We start from the raw sequence: 16,550 nt of genomic DNA, 5'->3' as shown, positions 1-16,550 counted from the left end.
TAAAGGAGAGAAGAAAGAAAATTAGGAAGAACAGAAGAAATTCCCATGTTGATTGCCTGATGAAAATCAGGAAGATATGTTCCAAACCCTGAAATTAATCCTGGGATTTCTTTTTGCAGCCATCATCAGCGGGGTTGGAATCTGGTAGATAAGTCTCCACCATTGAATGGATAATGAATGATGATGACCTTTCAACTTTCCTCCAGGATGTTTGCTTGGTCCTGTCACCACTCTTGTACAAAGAGCAGTACTCCCTGAATGAATGAGATTTGACCGCATATTAAAAGTGAACTCCCACTACTTAATGCAGTAGGACGACCTGATCCAGACAGAAGAAAAAAATTATCCAATTATCTTAACTTGCAACACATGTAGGTTTATTTGACTATTCTGCATAGATTTTGAACTTTAACTTTGTAAAATATTTTGGAAGATATTGAAGAAATAGACAAAAGTTTAATAATTTCAAGTATGTTACATTCTAAATGTAATATTATGTGACATAATGGAACCTTTACAATTTTTCCAGAGGTGTATGAGACACTGAATGAAATAGAATCAGTATTAATAAGGACCCCGTTCAGTGCACTGAGTGTGGCTTTTAACTGATGACTATGGCTCAATCTACTCACCAGTTCCAATAAACATCACGTCATATTGTCCATCCACTGCCTCGACCCGGTCCACAGCGAGCCGAGTAAACTTGTAGTCTACACCAACACGTACCAGCACAGGCCGTTGGTTCACAGGATAGACTGTGTCATGCATGAGCGGGTGGGTGCGGATAAAGAACATTGCCTCGTCTGGGTATTCCCGGGTTGATCTGTAGCTCCCATAGGTGCTGCTGGGGCACTGGACATAGATAACAGGTGTAAATGTGAAGATATCACTGTTTGAACATTTACTGATAATCCCAAAACTAGATAATGGACAATGATATATGTAATACAATGCACTTAATTTAGAGGGTTGCTTGTTTTGAAAATCTGACCATTTATTTTGTACTGTTTTAGTTGCTATACTACAGAAAGGATGTGGTAGTGACAGAAAGAGTGCAGAAGAGATTCACCAGGATGTTGCTTGGAATGGAGGGGTGTAATCATGAGGACAGATTAAATAGGCTGGGTTATTTTCATTGGAAAAATTGGAAGTTCAGAGTGATGTTAATATGAAGATTACAAGATCATCATTACAAAATTATGAGGGCCAAAGGATGGATTGTCATAGTCTTTGTCCCAGGATAAGGGAGACTAAAGCTAGAAAGCACAAGTTGAAGGTGAGAATTTAAATTATAAATTGAGATATACAGCACAGTAACAGGCCCTTTCAGTCAATGAGCCCATGTCGCCCAATTACAATCAAGTGACCTATAACCCCTGTATGTTTTGAAGGGTGGGAAGAAATCAGAGAACCTGGAGAATCCAGTGCTGGATTTGAACCTTGGTCGCTGGCACTGTAACAGTTTTGTACTAACTGCTCCACGAACTGTGCCACCTTTAGAATTGGGGGAGTTTAAGAGATCTGAGAAGTACATTTTTCATAAAGAGTGGTGAGTATCAGGAACATATTGCCAGAGGAGGTAATGAAGAAGTGGCGGTAGGTAAAATTGCAGCATTTAACAGGCATTTGCCCAAGTACTTGGGTAGGAAAGAAGTACAAGATACAGACTGACAAATGGTCCAGTGTAGTTAAGGATCACAGTGGGTGTGGTCAAAGCTGGTTTGTACATTCCTATAATATTCTTCAATTTATAAGTCAAAATTAAAATTGAAAAAAAATTAATCAGACCTATTGGTCCATATTTTTCCTCCAACTGGAGAGTTAATCCTGATGAGCACATATGCATCAAATGTTAAATTGAATGTTAAATTGAATGTTAAATTGAAGATTCCTTCAAGATTACAACATCGGTGTTCTGGGCCCTTCTGTTGACTGATGCCCCAGAACTTTCAACTATATTTATACTATGATTCTGTGGATTTCCAATGCACAATGTTGTAATCAAATACAGTGCTATACATGCCTTCAAGAATTGATTTCTCTGCAAGTGTTATCACCTCTAAAGTCATAAAATTGAGTAGAATTAATTTTGGAGGCAGTTTACAGTACGCCGACATTAATATATGGCATATTAATTTTGCAGATAGGGGATATGTTTTAGACATTTGTCCTAACCCTACAGTATATTATGACAATATTATGCAACATGAATGGCATGTAATGATAACATCCGTTTAATGTAGGACTAATATTGAGTGATTTACATCTATTTTTTTTTCATTTTTACAGCCTCTGCCAAGGCACATTGTTTGAGGTCTGCAGGATAATTGCACTTGTATTCTCTCATTTTTTTTCTTCCCTTCTTATTTCAAATTCCTCACCTGCTGTAAGAATGTGATTCAGTGACTTTCCCAACAACTGAGTGGGCAAAGATGTTCAGTTTTAACAAAGAGTAGGCTGCCTTTTGGCACAAGACCTGGTTCACCCACTTGCCTGGAGATTTGTGTCACTCACCGTTCCTGGGCGAGGATAGGGCACACGTCCCGGATATGTCACCCACTTGTAGTCAGGACCCTCCTTATGTGCAAACTCTCCTTTGAAGGCCATTATAATGTCAGCCATCTTGTAAACGCAGACAGCAGACCCATTGAGAATATTGCTACAAAAGAGAGAAAAAATAAATTTCATCTTGCAACCTTTCTTAGAAGCCTGCCACCATGCTGGTTGCATGAAACAATTATGCCTTAAAGTTGGAATAAATTAACAACCTTGCCATTCAGGTAGTTGAGCCAGTTACTTGGAAGCAAAAAGGAACATAGTGCACAGTGATGGAAGTCCTCATAGTCAGGTGTACTTTTACCTCTCTCCTGTTATCACCAAGTCAGCCAGAGTATTGCACCTACCAGTGGAGGGATCCATCCTGATGGATGGACACAAGAAGAGAATGTCCATCTTCAGATGATGCCAAAGGCCAAGTATAGATCTGGTGTATGCTGTACAAGCAGGTGTTCAAACATGACTCTAGACAATGGCTTCCTTTTGTTTATGTAGGAGAGCCAAAGCAAACAGCAAAAAAAGAAAATGGATTGCAGGCTGGGAGGATACAGGCAAACATCAACCAGATGTCTGATTGAGAGTTCAATATGCAGCTTATTAGTAAAATAATGTTGGCTTTGCTCTGAACTCACTCTGTAACTGCACTTCTTTTAACTGCTGGACTGTGGATGGGTTGATTAGCTGGATTGCTCGCAAAACAAAGTTTCTCACTGCACCTCAGTACATGTGACAATTGACATGAACCTGAAGCAGTTATTCACTCCTACTTTGAAAGAATCAATTCAAAGAAAGTCCATATGATCTTTGGATGTTATTTGAAGACCTAGTCTGAGGATCTGATAAGGAGCAGATCAGATTTGTCCTGTATATAAAAAAAGACAATGGAACTTCCTGACAACTGTCCTGCACCACCTCTGTAGCATTACCAGTGCATGAGGAAAGCTATGTTTTCTTTCAAATTCTAAGTTACATTGTAATTAGTGCAGCCGGGATCAAATCTAACCTCAGGGGCTGTTTGTGTGGAGTTTGCACCTTCCCTCAGGTGGTTGGTTTTCCTCAAACACCTGCTGGTAGGATAATTGGGAGCTGTTGTTTAGCTGTGGCAGACATATGAAAAAGGGGATTAGTTGGATGTGTGGAAGAGCACACATGCTCCTGTGTTGTACTAAGTGGGAGCTATCCCTCAGTAAATTTATTGCCAAACTTATCACATTTGGGGACAGAGATCTGAGATTTTGGTCAACTACTCTTTGAATGTGGAGAGTAGCAATGAGAATAACTACCCTTCCTTCAAAGTGGTAGGCTGTGGGGTGGAGAGTGGGTGGTGTGACATCTCTCAATAGAGGTGCTTTTGAGAGGGAACATTTCTTCTTCTGCGCTTCATAGCCTCTCGTGGCACAGAAGAAGGCTCTTTAGCCCATTGTTTCTGTGCCATCTCTTTGAAAGACCTAAGTTGGTTCAATTCGATATTTAGAAACCTTTCCTGCAATTTTTCCATTGCAAATCTATGTGGACAGGTACATGGAATGGGAGGGGTATTAATGGATATGGACTGGGTGCAGGTCATTGGGCTAAGCAGAATTTAGCACAAAGATCTGTAACATTCTCTGGTTTTAAGTATTTATTGCATTTGCTTTGAAGTGTTACAATTAAATTTTCTTGCTCCACTCTCAGTAACAGGACAAGTCAAATCTCAACAGGCCATGTTTAAAAATCATCATGGCCCCTGCTCTGGGTCCAACCTGTCTTTGGATTCCCTCCCCTCCTACATTGGATACAGTTTGACTCCAGCTATCTGGCGAAATGAGGGAGTCAGATATTGCTTCTCATTCGCCTAATTTTTTGAGTCAGTTCCACAGTTGGTAAAGTATGTTAAAAGCATCATAGCACCTTAGTGATCTTGTTAACATCTTGTTTGTTTTTGTCTTGGCATCACGCAAGCACATTAAAATCACAAGCCTGTGTGTGGCCCACAAAAACTGCTTTCCTGGTAGTGTACCAAGAAACCAAAAGTTTAATGTGAAATTTACAATATTCAAATAAGTTGCCCAAGCATGTGTGCACGTAGCAAGGGTGTTGTGGTGTAAGGTGAGAGGACAGGGATGCGGGATGAAAATAAAAAGCAATATCAGCTAAATTTCTTGTTGCAGATCACTACCCTGGAAAGAACGTATCCCTGGGTGGTTTGGTGAGACGATAGGGTGAGGCAGTAATGCCATGTACTCTTATTAACTTATCATAGAACATTCAGCACAAGAACAAGGGCTTCAACCCACTACCACTACAATGAACATGTTGCCAAATTGAACTAAACTTCTGCCTGCATATGATCCATCTGTCTTCATTCTCTGCATATTTATATGTCTTAACATAAAGCCTCTTCAAATGCTACAATTGTATCTGCTTCCACCAATAGCCCTGGCAGTTTGTCCCAGGCACCCACTATTCTGTGTGGAAAAAAAAACACCCCACCCACCTCGTACATTCTCCAGTATATGACATTCTTATTCTGGGAGAAAGATTATGACCGTCTCTCTTAACTATGCCTTTCAAAATTTTATAAACTTTTATCAGATTTCTTTTCAGCCTCTGCACATTCCACAAACTGCATTGTTTTCTAAAGAAAATATGTACCTGGGGAAAGTAGGGATGGATTGGCACCTCCCACAAGGGTTGTTGTTCAGACAAGATGCCCCACTCTGGAGTTACAGACAGCTCTGTTCTGCTTTATGCCAGCTCTGACAGATGCCACACACTTTGTGGAAGTCAGGGCATGGAGCCTAAGCTTCTTGTGTATGCTGCCTGCAATGTGCTGTTTCAAGAATGATAATTGTAGTTTCTTTAGAAACTTTATCTGCTCCATCATAGATGGGTGCTGATAGCTGGTTGAGCGTGGCAGCCAAGCAGAGCAATAGCATATCAAAAAATCAACAGACAAAACATCAGCAGGCATGTCGCTGGAGAGACAAGTCAAGTGTTCATTGCCCGTAAGTGGCACCTTCCCTTGTGAAGCCAACAGTCAATTCTAATGATAACAAATCTTTGTTTAGAGCTCCACCTGAATCTCTACGGATTGAAATCAACACAAGTGGAGAGCAAACACCTTTTTCCTGGGGTGAGAGTAGCAAACAACAGAAGACATCTGTACAATGTGAGGGGAGGAAAGTTTAGGGGAGATATCGGGGGTAAGTTTTTGTTTTAAACAGAGCTGAGTGGGTGCCTGGAATGCATTGCCAGGGGTGGTGTTGGAGGCTGGTACAATATGGACATTTAAAAGGCTCTTGGATAGGCACATGAATGCAAGAAAAATAGATTGTTTTGAGGAAGAGTAGGTTTAGTTTTTTTAGTAGGTTTATATAGGTCAGAAAAGCATTGTCGGCTGAGGGGCCTGTAGTGTGCAGTAATGTTCTATGAAGAATTCATCATCCTGTACTTACTAATTTATTGATGCCTGCTTCTTCTGATATCTCCAACTGAAAATTCTTTTCCAATCACTCCTTCCCACTATTAATGTCCCCAATCCTGCTTCTTCCACCTTCTTTGCACCATTGAAGATTGTTCTGAACTCAGGAATCTCCACTCTACCACTAAGGACCTCCTTCAAATCCACCTCTTTGACTAAGATATTGGAAACTAAGATCCTCTTTTATTTGTTTAGCTTCATGTCAAATTTTGTCTTTAGTACCTTGAGGTATTGAATGCATTAAATTATGATTCCTTTAGTGACACAGGAGATGTAGATGCTGGAATCTGGAGTAAAAACAACAAACTGCTGGAGGAACTCAACAGGTTGATCATCATCTGTGGGCAAAGCCGGAAGAAAGGAATTGTCAACATTTTGGGTTAATGCAGGGTCTCATCCTTAAATATTGACAAGTCCTAGCCCCTCACAGATTTTGCTTGACATACTGATCTCTTACAGCAGATTGCTCTTTTCACTTTTATCTTTATCCGCTTTTTGTCAACAAGCCTTTTAAACCGTGAGTAATACCCATTTAACAACAATGGATAATTGACTGCTGGGTGAAATAGTACTGTTGTGCCTGAACTTCAATGGAAGACCCAAGAGGAAGATGCAATAGGCTCACAAATAGGAGATCTACAGTGGAAATTCTAACCATAAATTACCCCGAGATGACCAGAAAGTCTGAAACATCACATTTTTTTCCTTGCACTAACTGCAACTGTGAATATTTATTTATCTATTTTTTGATATTTCAACCTTTGATATACTTCCACCCTGACTTCAAATTCACTTGGTCCATCTCTAGCAACATTCTCCCTTTCCTCGATCTCTCTGTCTCCATCTCGGGAGACAAACTCTCAACAGACATCTTCTATAAACCCACCAACCCTCACAGCTACCTCGACAACACCTCTTCACACTCTGTCCCCTATAAGGATTCCATTTCATTCTCTCAATTCCTCTGTCTCTGTTGCATCTGCATGCAGGACTTCCATGCCAAATCATTAGAAATAACCATATAACATATAACAATTACAGTGAGGAAACAGGCCACTTCGGCCCCTCTAGTCCAGACCGATTTAAGTGATCTCCTCTAGTCCCACTTACCTGCATTCTGTTCATAATCCTCCAATCCCCTCACATCCATGCACCTATCCAACTTTTTCTTAAATGACAAAATTGACCTTGCTGCAACCACCTCTTCCGGAAGGTCATTCCACTCAGCCACCACTCTCTGAGTGAAGAAGCTCCCTCTCATGTTACTTCTAAACTTTTGTACCCTAACCCTTAACTCATGACCCCTTGTTCCAATCTCACGTACCTCAAGGGGAAGAGCCTATTCACATCTACTCTATCAAATCCCCCTCAACCTTCTATGCTCCAATGAATAAAGACCCAGTCTATTCAATCTTTTTTTGTATTCTAGATACTGCAATTGTGGCAACATTTTAGTAAATCTTCTCTGCACCCTCTCTACCTTATTGATATCCTTCCTATAATTTGGGGACCAGAACTGCACACAGTATTCCAAATTTGGCCTCACTAATGCCTTGGATAGTCTCAACATCACTTCCCATCTCTTATATTCTATGCTTTGATTTATAAAGTCCAGCATACCAAAAACCTTCTTTACCACTCTATCGACATGGAATTCCACTTTCAAAGAATAATGAACCGTTATTCAAAGATCTCTTTGTTCCCCTGCATTCCTCAATGCCCTCCCCTTCACTGCATATGTCCTGTTTTGATTATTCTTCCCAAAATAAAACACTTCACACTTATCAGTATTAAACTCCATCTGCCATCTTTCAGCCCATTTTTCTAAGCATCCAAATCCTTCTGCAGTCTCTGAAAACCATCTTCACTATACACAACTCCCCCTATTTTTGTATCATCCGCATATTTACTAACCCAATTTACCACTCCATCATTCAAACCATTAATGTAAATGACAAACAACAAGGGACCCAACACTGATCCCTGAGGTACACCGCTCGTCACCAGCCTCCATCCTGACAGACAGTTATCCACCTTCTAGCCACCATTGAACCCACTGTTGACCTCCTTCTTCAAACAACGTGGCTTTCCCTCTACCACCATCAACTCAGCCCTCATTTGCATACCCTCCATTACCCACACATCTTCCCTGGCATCCTCCGCTCCCATGCACAACAAGGAATGCATTCCTTTTGTCCTCACCTACCACCCCAGCAGCCTATGTATCCAAAACATTCTCATCTGCCATTTCCAACGCCTAATATGTGATCCCAACATTAGACACATAGTCCCCTCTCCTCCACCCTCTGCCTTCCTCAAGGACCACTAATTCCGTGACTCCCTTCCCATCAATCGTCCCCTTGGTATCTACCCTGCAACTGTTGGAGGTGTTCCACGTGCACCCACATCTCCTTTCTCACCATGATTCATGACCCCAAATAGTCCTTTAAAGTGAAGCAACAATTCATTTGTGAATCTGCAGGGGTCATCTACTACATTTGGTGCTCCTGTTGTGGTCTCCTCTACATCAGAGACACTGGGCGCAGACTGGGAGATGACTTTGTTGAGCACCTCGGCTCTGTCCATCGCTCTAGCGTGGATCTCTAAGTGACCACCCATTTCATTTCCCCATCCTATTCCCTTACTGATATGTCTGTCCATCCACTGCCAGACTGAGACCACCTGCACATTAGAGGAACAACACCTCATCTTTGGTCTGGGTACCCTCCAGCCGGATGGTATTAACATGAACTTCTCTTTCATTAATCTCCCCCTCCCCCATTTCTTCCCCCTGTTGCCTTCCTCCAGCTCTGTCTCTCTTATTTTTCCCTCTGTCTCCCCTCGCACAGACAAAATCAATTCTCACCTCTCACTTTATTATATCCAATAAATGCCTTTTGTTGGTCTGGACTCCCCCCCCCCCCACCCCCCCCCCCCACCCCCCAACCCTGTCTCTATTCTGAGATTTCCCTTTTTTTGCTCATTCTGCTTATTCCTTGAAGAAGGGCTCTGGCCTGAAACAGCAGCAATGTATCTTTGTCTCCTATAGACACTGAAAGACCGGCTGAATTCCTTAAGCATCTGTAGTCATTCATGTTTCACCTTGATATTTATTATCTCTTTTTCTGTCTTGCATTTGTGGTGATTTAAATTTTTATTTGTAGTTGGTCTATCTAATCTACCTGTGAGGAGCTCCATTTTGGAATAACTGGCTGTTGCCAGTAACCGTGGAGAACTTTGGATCTCCGAACAGAAACAGAAGTTTTGAAGTTCTACACACTTGACTGCTCCTCTTGGAACAACTGTTCCATAAATTCTTCCTGTGATTTGAGTGGGAGAGAGCAGAACTTTCCACAGTTTTTCCCAGCTATTTATACTGGAGAAATCTGGCCTTGGATGTTTGTTGTCTCCATTGCTTTTGATGGAAGGTACCATGTGCTGGGGAAGGGCAAGTCCAGGTAATCCATCTTAAGTTGATTTAAATGTATGTAATTGTTTCTGGGTGCTTTAAATGTTTCAGTTTTTAATATTTCTTGATAGTCTCAAACAAAAATTAGCAATGACGTTATTCAAGAACATACAACAGTACAACACAGGAACAGGCTCTATGGACCACATTTCACTCTGGGGTTCATCCTTGTAAACTTCTTCTGGACCCTCTCCAATGCGAACACATTCTTCCATAAATATTCCACACAATATTCCAAGTGTTGTCTGACCAGTGCCTCATTGGCCTTAACATCATATTTCTGCTTTTATATTCCATAAGACCTGTTAAGTATGTTAAATAGCTGAGATTTATTTAATATAATTGATTTATTGTAGTTAACCTTTATTTTGTGCATCTTGCTGAAGAAATCACAGCACGTTGATCTTGAGACCACTGAATTTCATGACTATTTGCTGAAGTTTGTACAGACTCTGTCATGTTGCTGCAGTGGACTGTTACACCAGACTTTGTTTGTTGTGAGATCAACTATTTGCTGCAGTTCCTCCCCAAGTTGAACCCAATGTTTTGACAGGGTGGTGTCAGTTGTGAATGAGCTGTTTCATCTTCTCTTGCAATCCTTTGGGTTTGCAGATGAGATGCTTCCACTTTGGTTTGTGGATTCTGAGATGGATAATGAGGAAGTGACTATGCACATAAATCCACCCACCCAGTCCTCGCCATGCCCTGGTTACTTATAAACAACCAATTTATTTCCAGACTCCAGCTGATGTGACTTGTGAATTCACTCACTGTCCTCTCCCTTCCTATAAATTAGATGCCTGCTTTCCAAGTATTATTCTGTGTGTGACAGCCTGAATAAGTGTAACACATCACTGTTTTCAATCAAAGAAGCAGTGCAGCCTCTGACACTGCAGGCAAGAGTTATCCATGTGACAGCTCTGCTCAATTAAGAACAACTTATCTAGATGGCTATCATAGCAACACCAATTTTAAAAATTCTCTTATAAAGCAAAGAAGACATTAATTTTAAAATAGAAACAAAAATAAAGCAACACAAATTGCCTGATTTCATTGCAGTGCAACATTTGAAAAAAAACTCAGGTCCATGATGGTTGGCAGATGTTAAGAGGTAGACTTGAGATTACAGATTGTTTTTAAAGCACACCATTCAAGCAAACAATAGGAACCATTAATAGTAAATTAACAGTTGCATGGCCAGAAAAGGCAATGAATATTCATTTTAATATCCAGAGTGTGAACACTGACAATAATAATTTCCAAAATTGCTCACTAATCACACCCATAACATTTATCAAGATCAAGAGCATTGCTCCCTCTTCCCTTAAAGCCTCTTGGAAAAACAGGTCCTTTATCACCACATCACAACCTTTTGAAGAGATATTTTGTAGTTCTGCATGCCAGGAGTCAGCATTGAACTTCCTGATAAGAGACTGCAGGTTCTTTGTGCAGTTTTGTTTATTTTGACCAAAGTTAAATTTTGTGTGGTATCACTGGTTGCTTCACTATCTGTAACCTTTGGGCTTCCAGTTTGAAGATGCCGTCTCCTGCTGGGTGCCAGCAATCAAATTGGTCAGAATTAATGCATGAGCCAGGGGTGTGTCTTTATTGCAGTCGAGCCCCATTCTATCCTCAGCAGGCATCCTTTGAGGACAATTCCCCTTTGTACGATTTTAATAGAGCAAATGATTAAACATACTTTTCAAGTGAGTGTATAGAAACAGACTGGCACTGTGCCAAAACAAAAGGATCAGAGGAAACTTTGACAAAGAGTTCAGTTTTAAGAAACTTAATGAGGAGAAGAGGCAGATAGAAGAGGGGAGAGGATTAGGGAGTGTATCCAGATCATAAAGACATGATTGGCATGGTGAGGGGAGTTGGCAGCCGAAGCTGGAGGAATGTAGTATTCTTGGAAGAAGAGATGCTATTTTGTTAGCCATTGTATTAAGAGACCTTTCAGGAACTTACATAAAAACTTAGCTTTCAATATAATACTGCCATGGGTTTTGTTTCTTTCTCAGAAGAGCTCTTATGAAACCACCTAACATCCAACATTAAAGAAGACCCTCACCTGGATGTGGTGAAAACTCCATAGATCAGTGGATTCTTTTTGTCTTTACCGTTGAGAATGAAGACATCCTCTGCAAAGAAAACAAGAGTGTTGGCACCAGCAGAAAGTAATCAGAGGTCTTGATCATGGGCCTGCTGACTTAAGATCACCAGTACAGTTTCTTACTTTGGGCCACCTCAAGTATTTTGAAACTGTTAAAATTTGGCAAATGCAAGTAAAATTTTACATCATATCATTCTGAAAATAACATAGTTAGAAAGTGATAACAGAGAGAGAGAGAGAGAGAGAGAGAGAGAGAGAGAGAGAGAGAGTCGGTGGAGGGGTTAGTATGACTGAGAAGTTTGTCAGCTAAATGGCTTTTCACATAACATTGTAGTAGGTTCTTCAACACACATTGACAAAAAGTTAGGTTAAAGGTACATCATGAGAAGAGGCAGCGAGGACAAAAAGTCACCCCTCAGTTAAAAATCCCAAGCAAGAGTTAGCACCTCTGACTCCTCCCTGAAGCTGCACTGAATTGTCACTCCAAATTGCATATTCATCCCTACCTGGATGAGCAGCCAGGAATTCAATTTGACTGATTAGAGCAGCGGGCAGCATGTTTAGCATAGTGGTTAGTACAATGCTATTACAACACCAGACACCTGGGTTTGAATCTGGCACTGTCTGTTAGGAGTTTGTACTTTCTCCTGTCTCTGTGCAGGTTTCCTCCAGACGCTTCGGTTTCTTCACACTTATCAAAATGTACAGACCTTATAGGTTAATTGGGGCACTTGGGCCATGTAACCATGTTATATATCTAATTTTTAAAAAATGTTTGATCCGGAGACATGAGTTCAAATTCCATCATGGCAGCTGGGGAATTTAAACAATAATTATTAAATCTGTTATGTTATTACAAAAGCTAGAGAGCTTCCAGATGGTTGTAAGACAAATCTGGTTTATTCATGTCTCAGACCCTCAATGTGGTTGACTCTTGTTAAATCTGAAATCAGAATCTTAACTTCTTCCTCAGCTCTATGACCACCAAGGAGAAACAATATATGCTAGCATTGTTGTGGCATGAAGAAATCTAAATTTTCAGTCTTCAATACGTAATGTGTTAACTCAGAGATGAGAATCTGGCCAGATATTCCTCCTGAATTCTTTGGTTCAGTCTCTCACCATTGTTCAATAGTGATCCAAGTTGTGTTGATAGTGTAATGGGCCAATGTAATTTGCCTGCTTAATGCATTTTGGTGCCAGGAGGAGCTGACAGGAATTTGGTGGAGTATAGGTTATAGATTACAGGGAAGATAATTGAGTAAACAGCATTGACGTCGATCACGCTACTGACCCACGATTGCATCGCCAGATCCAGCTCCAATGTGTCATCAAGTTTGCAAATGACACAGCAGTAGTCGGCCTTATCAGCAACAACGATGAGTTGCACTACAGAGAAGAGGTGGAAAATCTCATGAAATGGTGCGAGAGTAACAACCTGAATCTCGACAAGGACAAGACGAAGGAGATGATCGTGGACTTCAAGAGGACCAGGAACGACCACCCTCCACTACACATCAACAACTCTCTTGTGGCGAGAGTGGAGAGCACCAACTTCTTTGGAGTTCACTTAACTAGTGTGGACACTCAATATCTCCTCACTTGTCAGGAAAGTGAAACAGTGACTGCACTTCTTGAGAAGACTGAAGCGGGTAAGGCTACCGGACACCATTATGCCAACCTTCTACAGGAGTTCTATTGAAAGTTTCCTGGCCAGCTGCATCCCAGTGTGGTACAGTTGCTGCAGAGAAATGGATCAGAGGTCAATCCACAGAGAGTGGCAGGGAGGATCACTGGAGACTCCTTACCACCTATCCACGTGATTTACTGGGATCATTGTCTGAAGAGTGCACGCAAAATCATTGCAGACCCTTGCACACAGTATATTTCAGCGGCTCCCATTGGGGAACAGAACCAGGAGTATCAGAGGCAGTACCACCAAGCTGAGGAACAGCTTCTTCCCACGGGCAGTGAGAAGGCTGAACGATCAAAGGAACTGCTCACACTAACCATCCGAGGCTCTCATATGTACAAAGGAATATTTATTTATTTATTTGTATTGATGAAATACTTGACTTGCACAAGTATTGTGTGCTTGCAAGTTTTACATCGAGGATTGGAGAACACTGTTTTATCAGGTTGTTCATATACAATCAGACAACAATAATTTTGATTTGACTTGGATGTCTGGGAGCAATCATTCTAATTAATCACTACACTAAAGCCCTTTTCCTATTGCAAGTGCTGGGAAGCAATGTGTGCCATCAAGAATGATTATTTGTGTTTAAAAACAAGAGGTGAAATGGACTGAGTATCCCAAGAGCTCTGTCTTCTTGCCCCTCATGCCAAAACTCTTTGATCACAGTGGAGGTGTCAGGTATTCAGAAACAATCTTTCACTTAAGTGGACAGGCCAAAAACTCCATATTTATACTAACAAACCTGCACAACGTGTCTAAGGGCCTGAATGGAGAGGAAATTATTTGCATTTTGCTCAATAGCCCTCATTGTGTTAGAAACCTGTGGATAATGACATTTATCAAAGTCTCTGAAAAGAGGCTGTACACTGCCAAGATTACCTTTCATTCTCAGCACCATTAAATATCCCTATTTCTGAAACCACCAGTCTGCCATCTTTGAGAACTCTGTGTTTCTGGAATTTTTGGCTGCATCGTATCAAAATAGGATTCCGCACCATTCAGTCACCTCTCATCATCCTTGACTTTGGGAGTCCATCCCAAACCCAGCACTGACTTTTATGACAATCCTTATTGACCATGGTGAAGGTTCACAGGACTGAGAAGCTTACACCTACTGTTACTTCTTGTGCTCTTCACATACATCACTTTGAAAGTTTATGGGAACCTGGTCTAATGGCAAAATAAATGTAAATGAAACATTAAGAGTCTAACTTCCCCATATCCAATATTTACCATTAAGAGGCAGTGTCACAAGAAGGCGGTTTCTATCATCAAGGACACTCACCACCAAGGCCATGCCCTTTTCTCACTGCTACCATCAGGGAGGAGGTACAGGAGCCTGAAGACACATATTCAATGTTACAAAAACAGCGACTTCCCCTCCACCATCAGATTTCTGAATGGACAATGAACAGATGGACACTACCTCACTTTTCATCCTTTTTGCACTACTTATTTTTTTAAAGCTTTTATTACCAGGCTTGTAATTTATTGTAATACTTAATGCTGCCCATAATAGCAAATTTCATGACCTGATTCTGATAATGAGTCAAAACACAGAAATACAACACCTTTAATTTCTTAATTTCCTAATGTCAACCGGATGGGAATAACCCAGCTAACGACCGAGCCAAAAGAACAAAAATTTATTGTCATATATTTACACACAATATTTCTTTATGTTCTAAGTACATTGGCTCCCCTTTCTTGCTGCATCTGTTTGGCCATTCACATTGCCGAGTACTCACGTAGTTCATCAAAGTGCGTTTGAATCCCCTCAGAACTTGGAACAGAACATACGAGTCTCGCCTTTAAGAAGGTGCTCCATTTGTTGACCAGACTGCGTTGACCGCCAATGTCATTCTGGGAAAAACAAAAGAGGTCTGTCAGCTGGGTACCTGAATTGTTAACATCATGTGCATTACAGTCAGCTCATTTTAAATCTAAAAATACTCAGATAAGGGAAGGGTAATTTCAAGATCTAGTCTGAGTGGATTGGAACCAAGGATAGGAAGGTGAAACTGTGTAAAGGAAGGTTTTATGGAGGAAATTATTCAGTTACAAATTGGAAAGAATTTCACGAGAGTGGGGGGAAAACAGAATCCAATTACAGAGAACGTTTACATCTAAACATTACAGCGATTAGAAATAAATATAAAATACAAATACAACCCAGTTGTATCTAAAATGTCTGGCAAAAATACAAAAAGGAATTAAAGGAGCTAGTGATCCTGTATGAAAAAAAATTATGGGTTATATAAAAGGAGAATAAAAAGACTTTTTACATAAATAAAAACAATAAAATGGTATGGATGATTCATGGTTAAAAGGGAAATATCTGATGAAAGCACAAGATTGGGTGGCACTGATAACATAGTGGTTAGTGCAACACTTTTACAGCACCAGCAACTGGGACTAGGATAAAAATTCCATGCTGTCTGTAAGGAGTTCGCATGTTCTCCCTGTGTCTGCGTGGATTTCCTATGGGTGGTCCAGTTTTCTCCCACAATTCAAAACGTACGGGGGGTGTAGATCAATTGGGTGTAATTGAGCGGCACAGGCTCATGGGCCAAAAGGGCTTGTAACCGTGCTGTATGACTAAATTTACAATTTATACCAACTGAGTATAGTGTCTTGTCTTTATTCAAGAGGCTGCGATCTTTGTCACAACAAACAAAACAGCAGTACTGTAGTAATACTGGATACAATAAAAAAAAATGGAGGTACTTTAAACAATTTACAGACATCCAGTTGAAATTTTGCCCAGTCGAGATGAGATGAATCCAAACAACATCAGAAATAGGAGCAGAAGAAGGTCATCTGGACCCATTTCAATTCGCCTATAAACTGTTCCATAGACGATTCTATAGTCTTGTCTCTTCACTCCATCCTGACCCAGCTGGAGAGCAGCGCCTCATACACAAAACTGTTGTTCATTGACTTCAGCTTGGCATTTAACATGATCATTCCCTAGATACTGATGGAAAAGTTGTCCTTGCTGGGACTCAACACTCCTCTCTATAATTGGATCCTGAACAGGAGGATGTTGAGTTCACTTAACTAGTGACCTACCATGGACACACAATATCTCCTCACTTGTCAGGAAGGCACAACAGCGACTGCATTTCCTGAGAAGACTGAAGCAGGCAAGGCTACCGGCCATCATTTTGTCAATCTTCTATTGAGAGTGTCCTGGCTGACTGCATAACAGTGTAGTATAGTTGCCGCAGAAAAATGGATCAGTGGTCAA

General features: G+C 40.8%; 1 protein-coding gene across 10 annotated transcripts in view; it reads right to left on the bottom strand.

Moving 5' to 3' along the window:
* The window catches only part of sema3h (sema domain, immunoglobulin domain (Ig), short basic domain, secreted, (semaphorin) 3H), a 329,841-nt gene that overhangs the window by 139,471 nt on the left and 173,820 nt on the right, over nucleotides 1-16,550 (bottom strand). For all 10 annotated transcript variants that reach the window (XM_069937305.1, XM_069937308.1, XM_069937306.1 and 7 more), the window contains 4 exons: nucleotides 15,049-15,163; nucleotides 11,560-11,629; nucleotides 2,515-2,659; nucleotides 633-852 (listed from right to left, as the gene is read on the bottom strand). In XM_069937305.1, the coding sequence (XP_069793406.1) occupies nucleotides 633-852; nucleotides 2,515-2,659; nucleotides 11,560-11,629; nucleotides 15,049-15,163 (550 nt within the window). The remainder of the gene's footprint in view (nucleotides 1-632; nucleotides 853-2,514; nucleotides 2,660-11,559; nucleotides 11,630-15,048; nucleotides 15,164-16,550) is intronic.

Source organism: Narcine bancroftii, chromosome 5 (assembly GCF_036971445.1).
Source record: "Narcine bancroftii isolate sNarBan1 chromosome 5, sNarBan1.hap1, whole genome shotgun sequence".
Lineage (NCBI taxonomy): Eukaryota > Metazoa > Chordata > Chondrichthyes > Torpediniformes > Narcinidae > Narcine > Narcine bancroftii.
The sequence above is the reverse complement of the archived record's forward strand: the minus strand, read 5'-3'. Positions and strand labels throughout refer to the sequence as shown.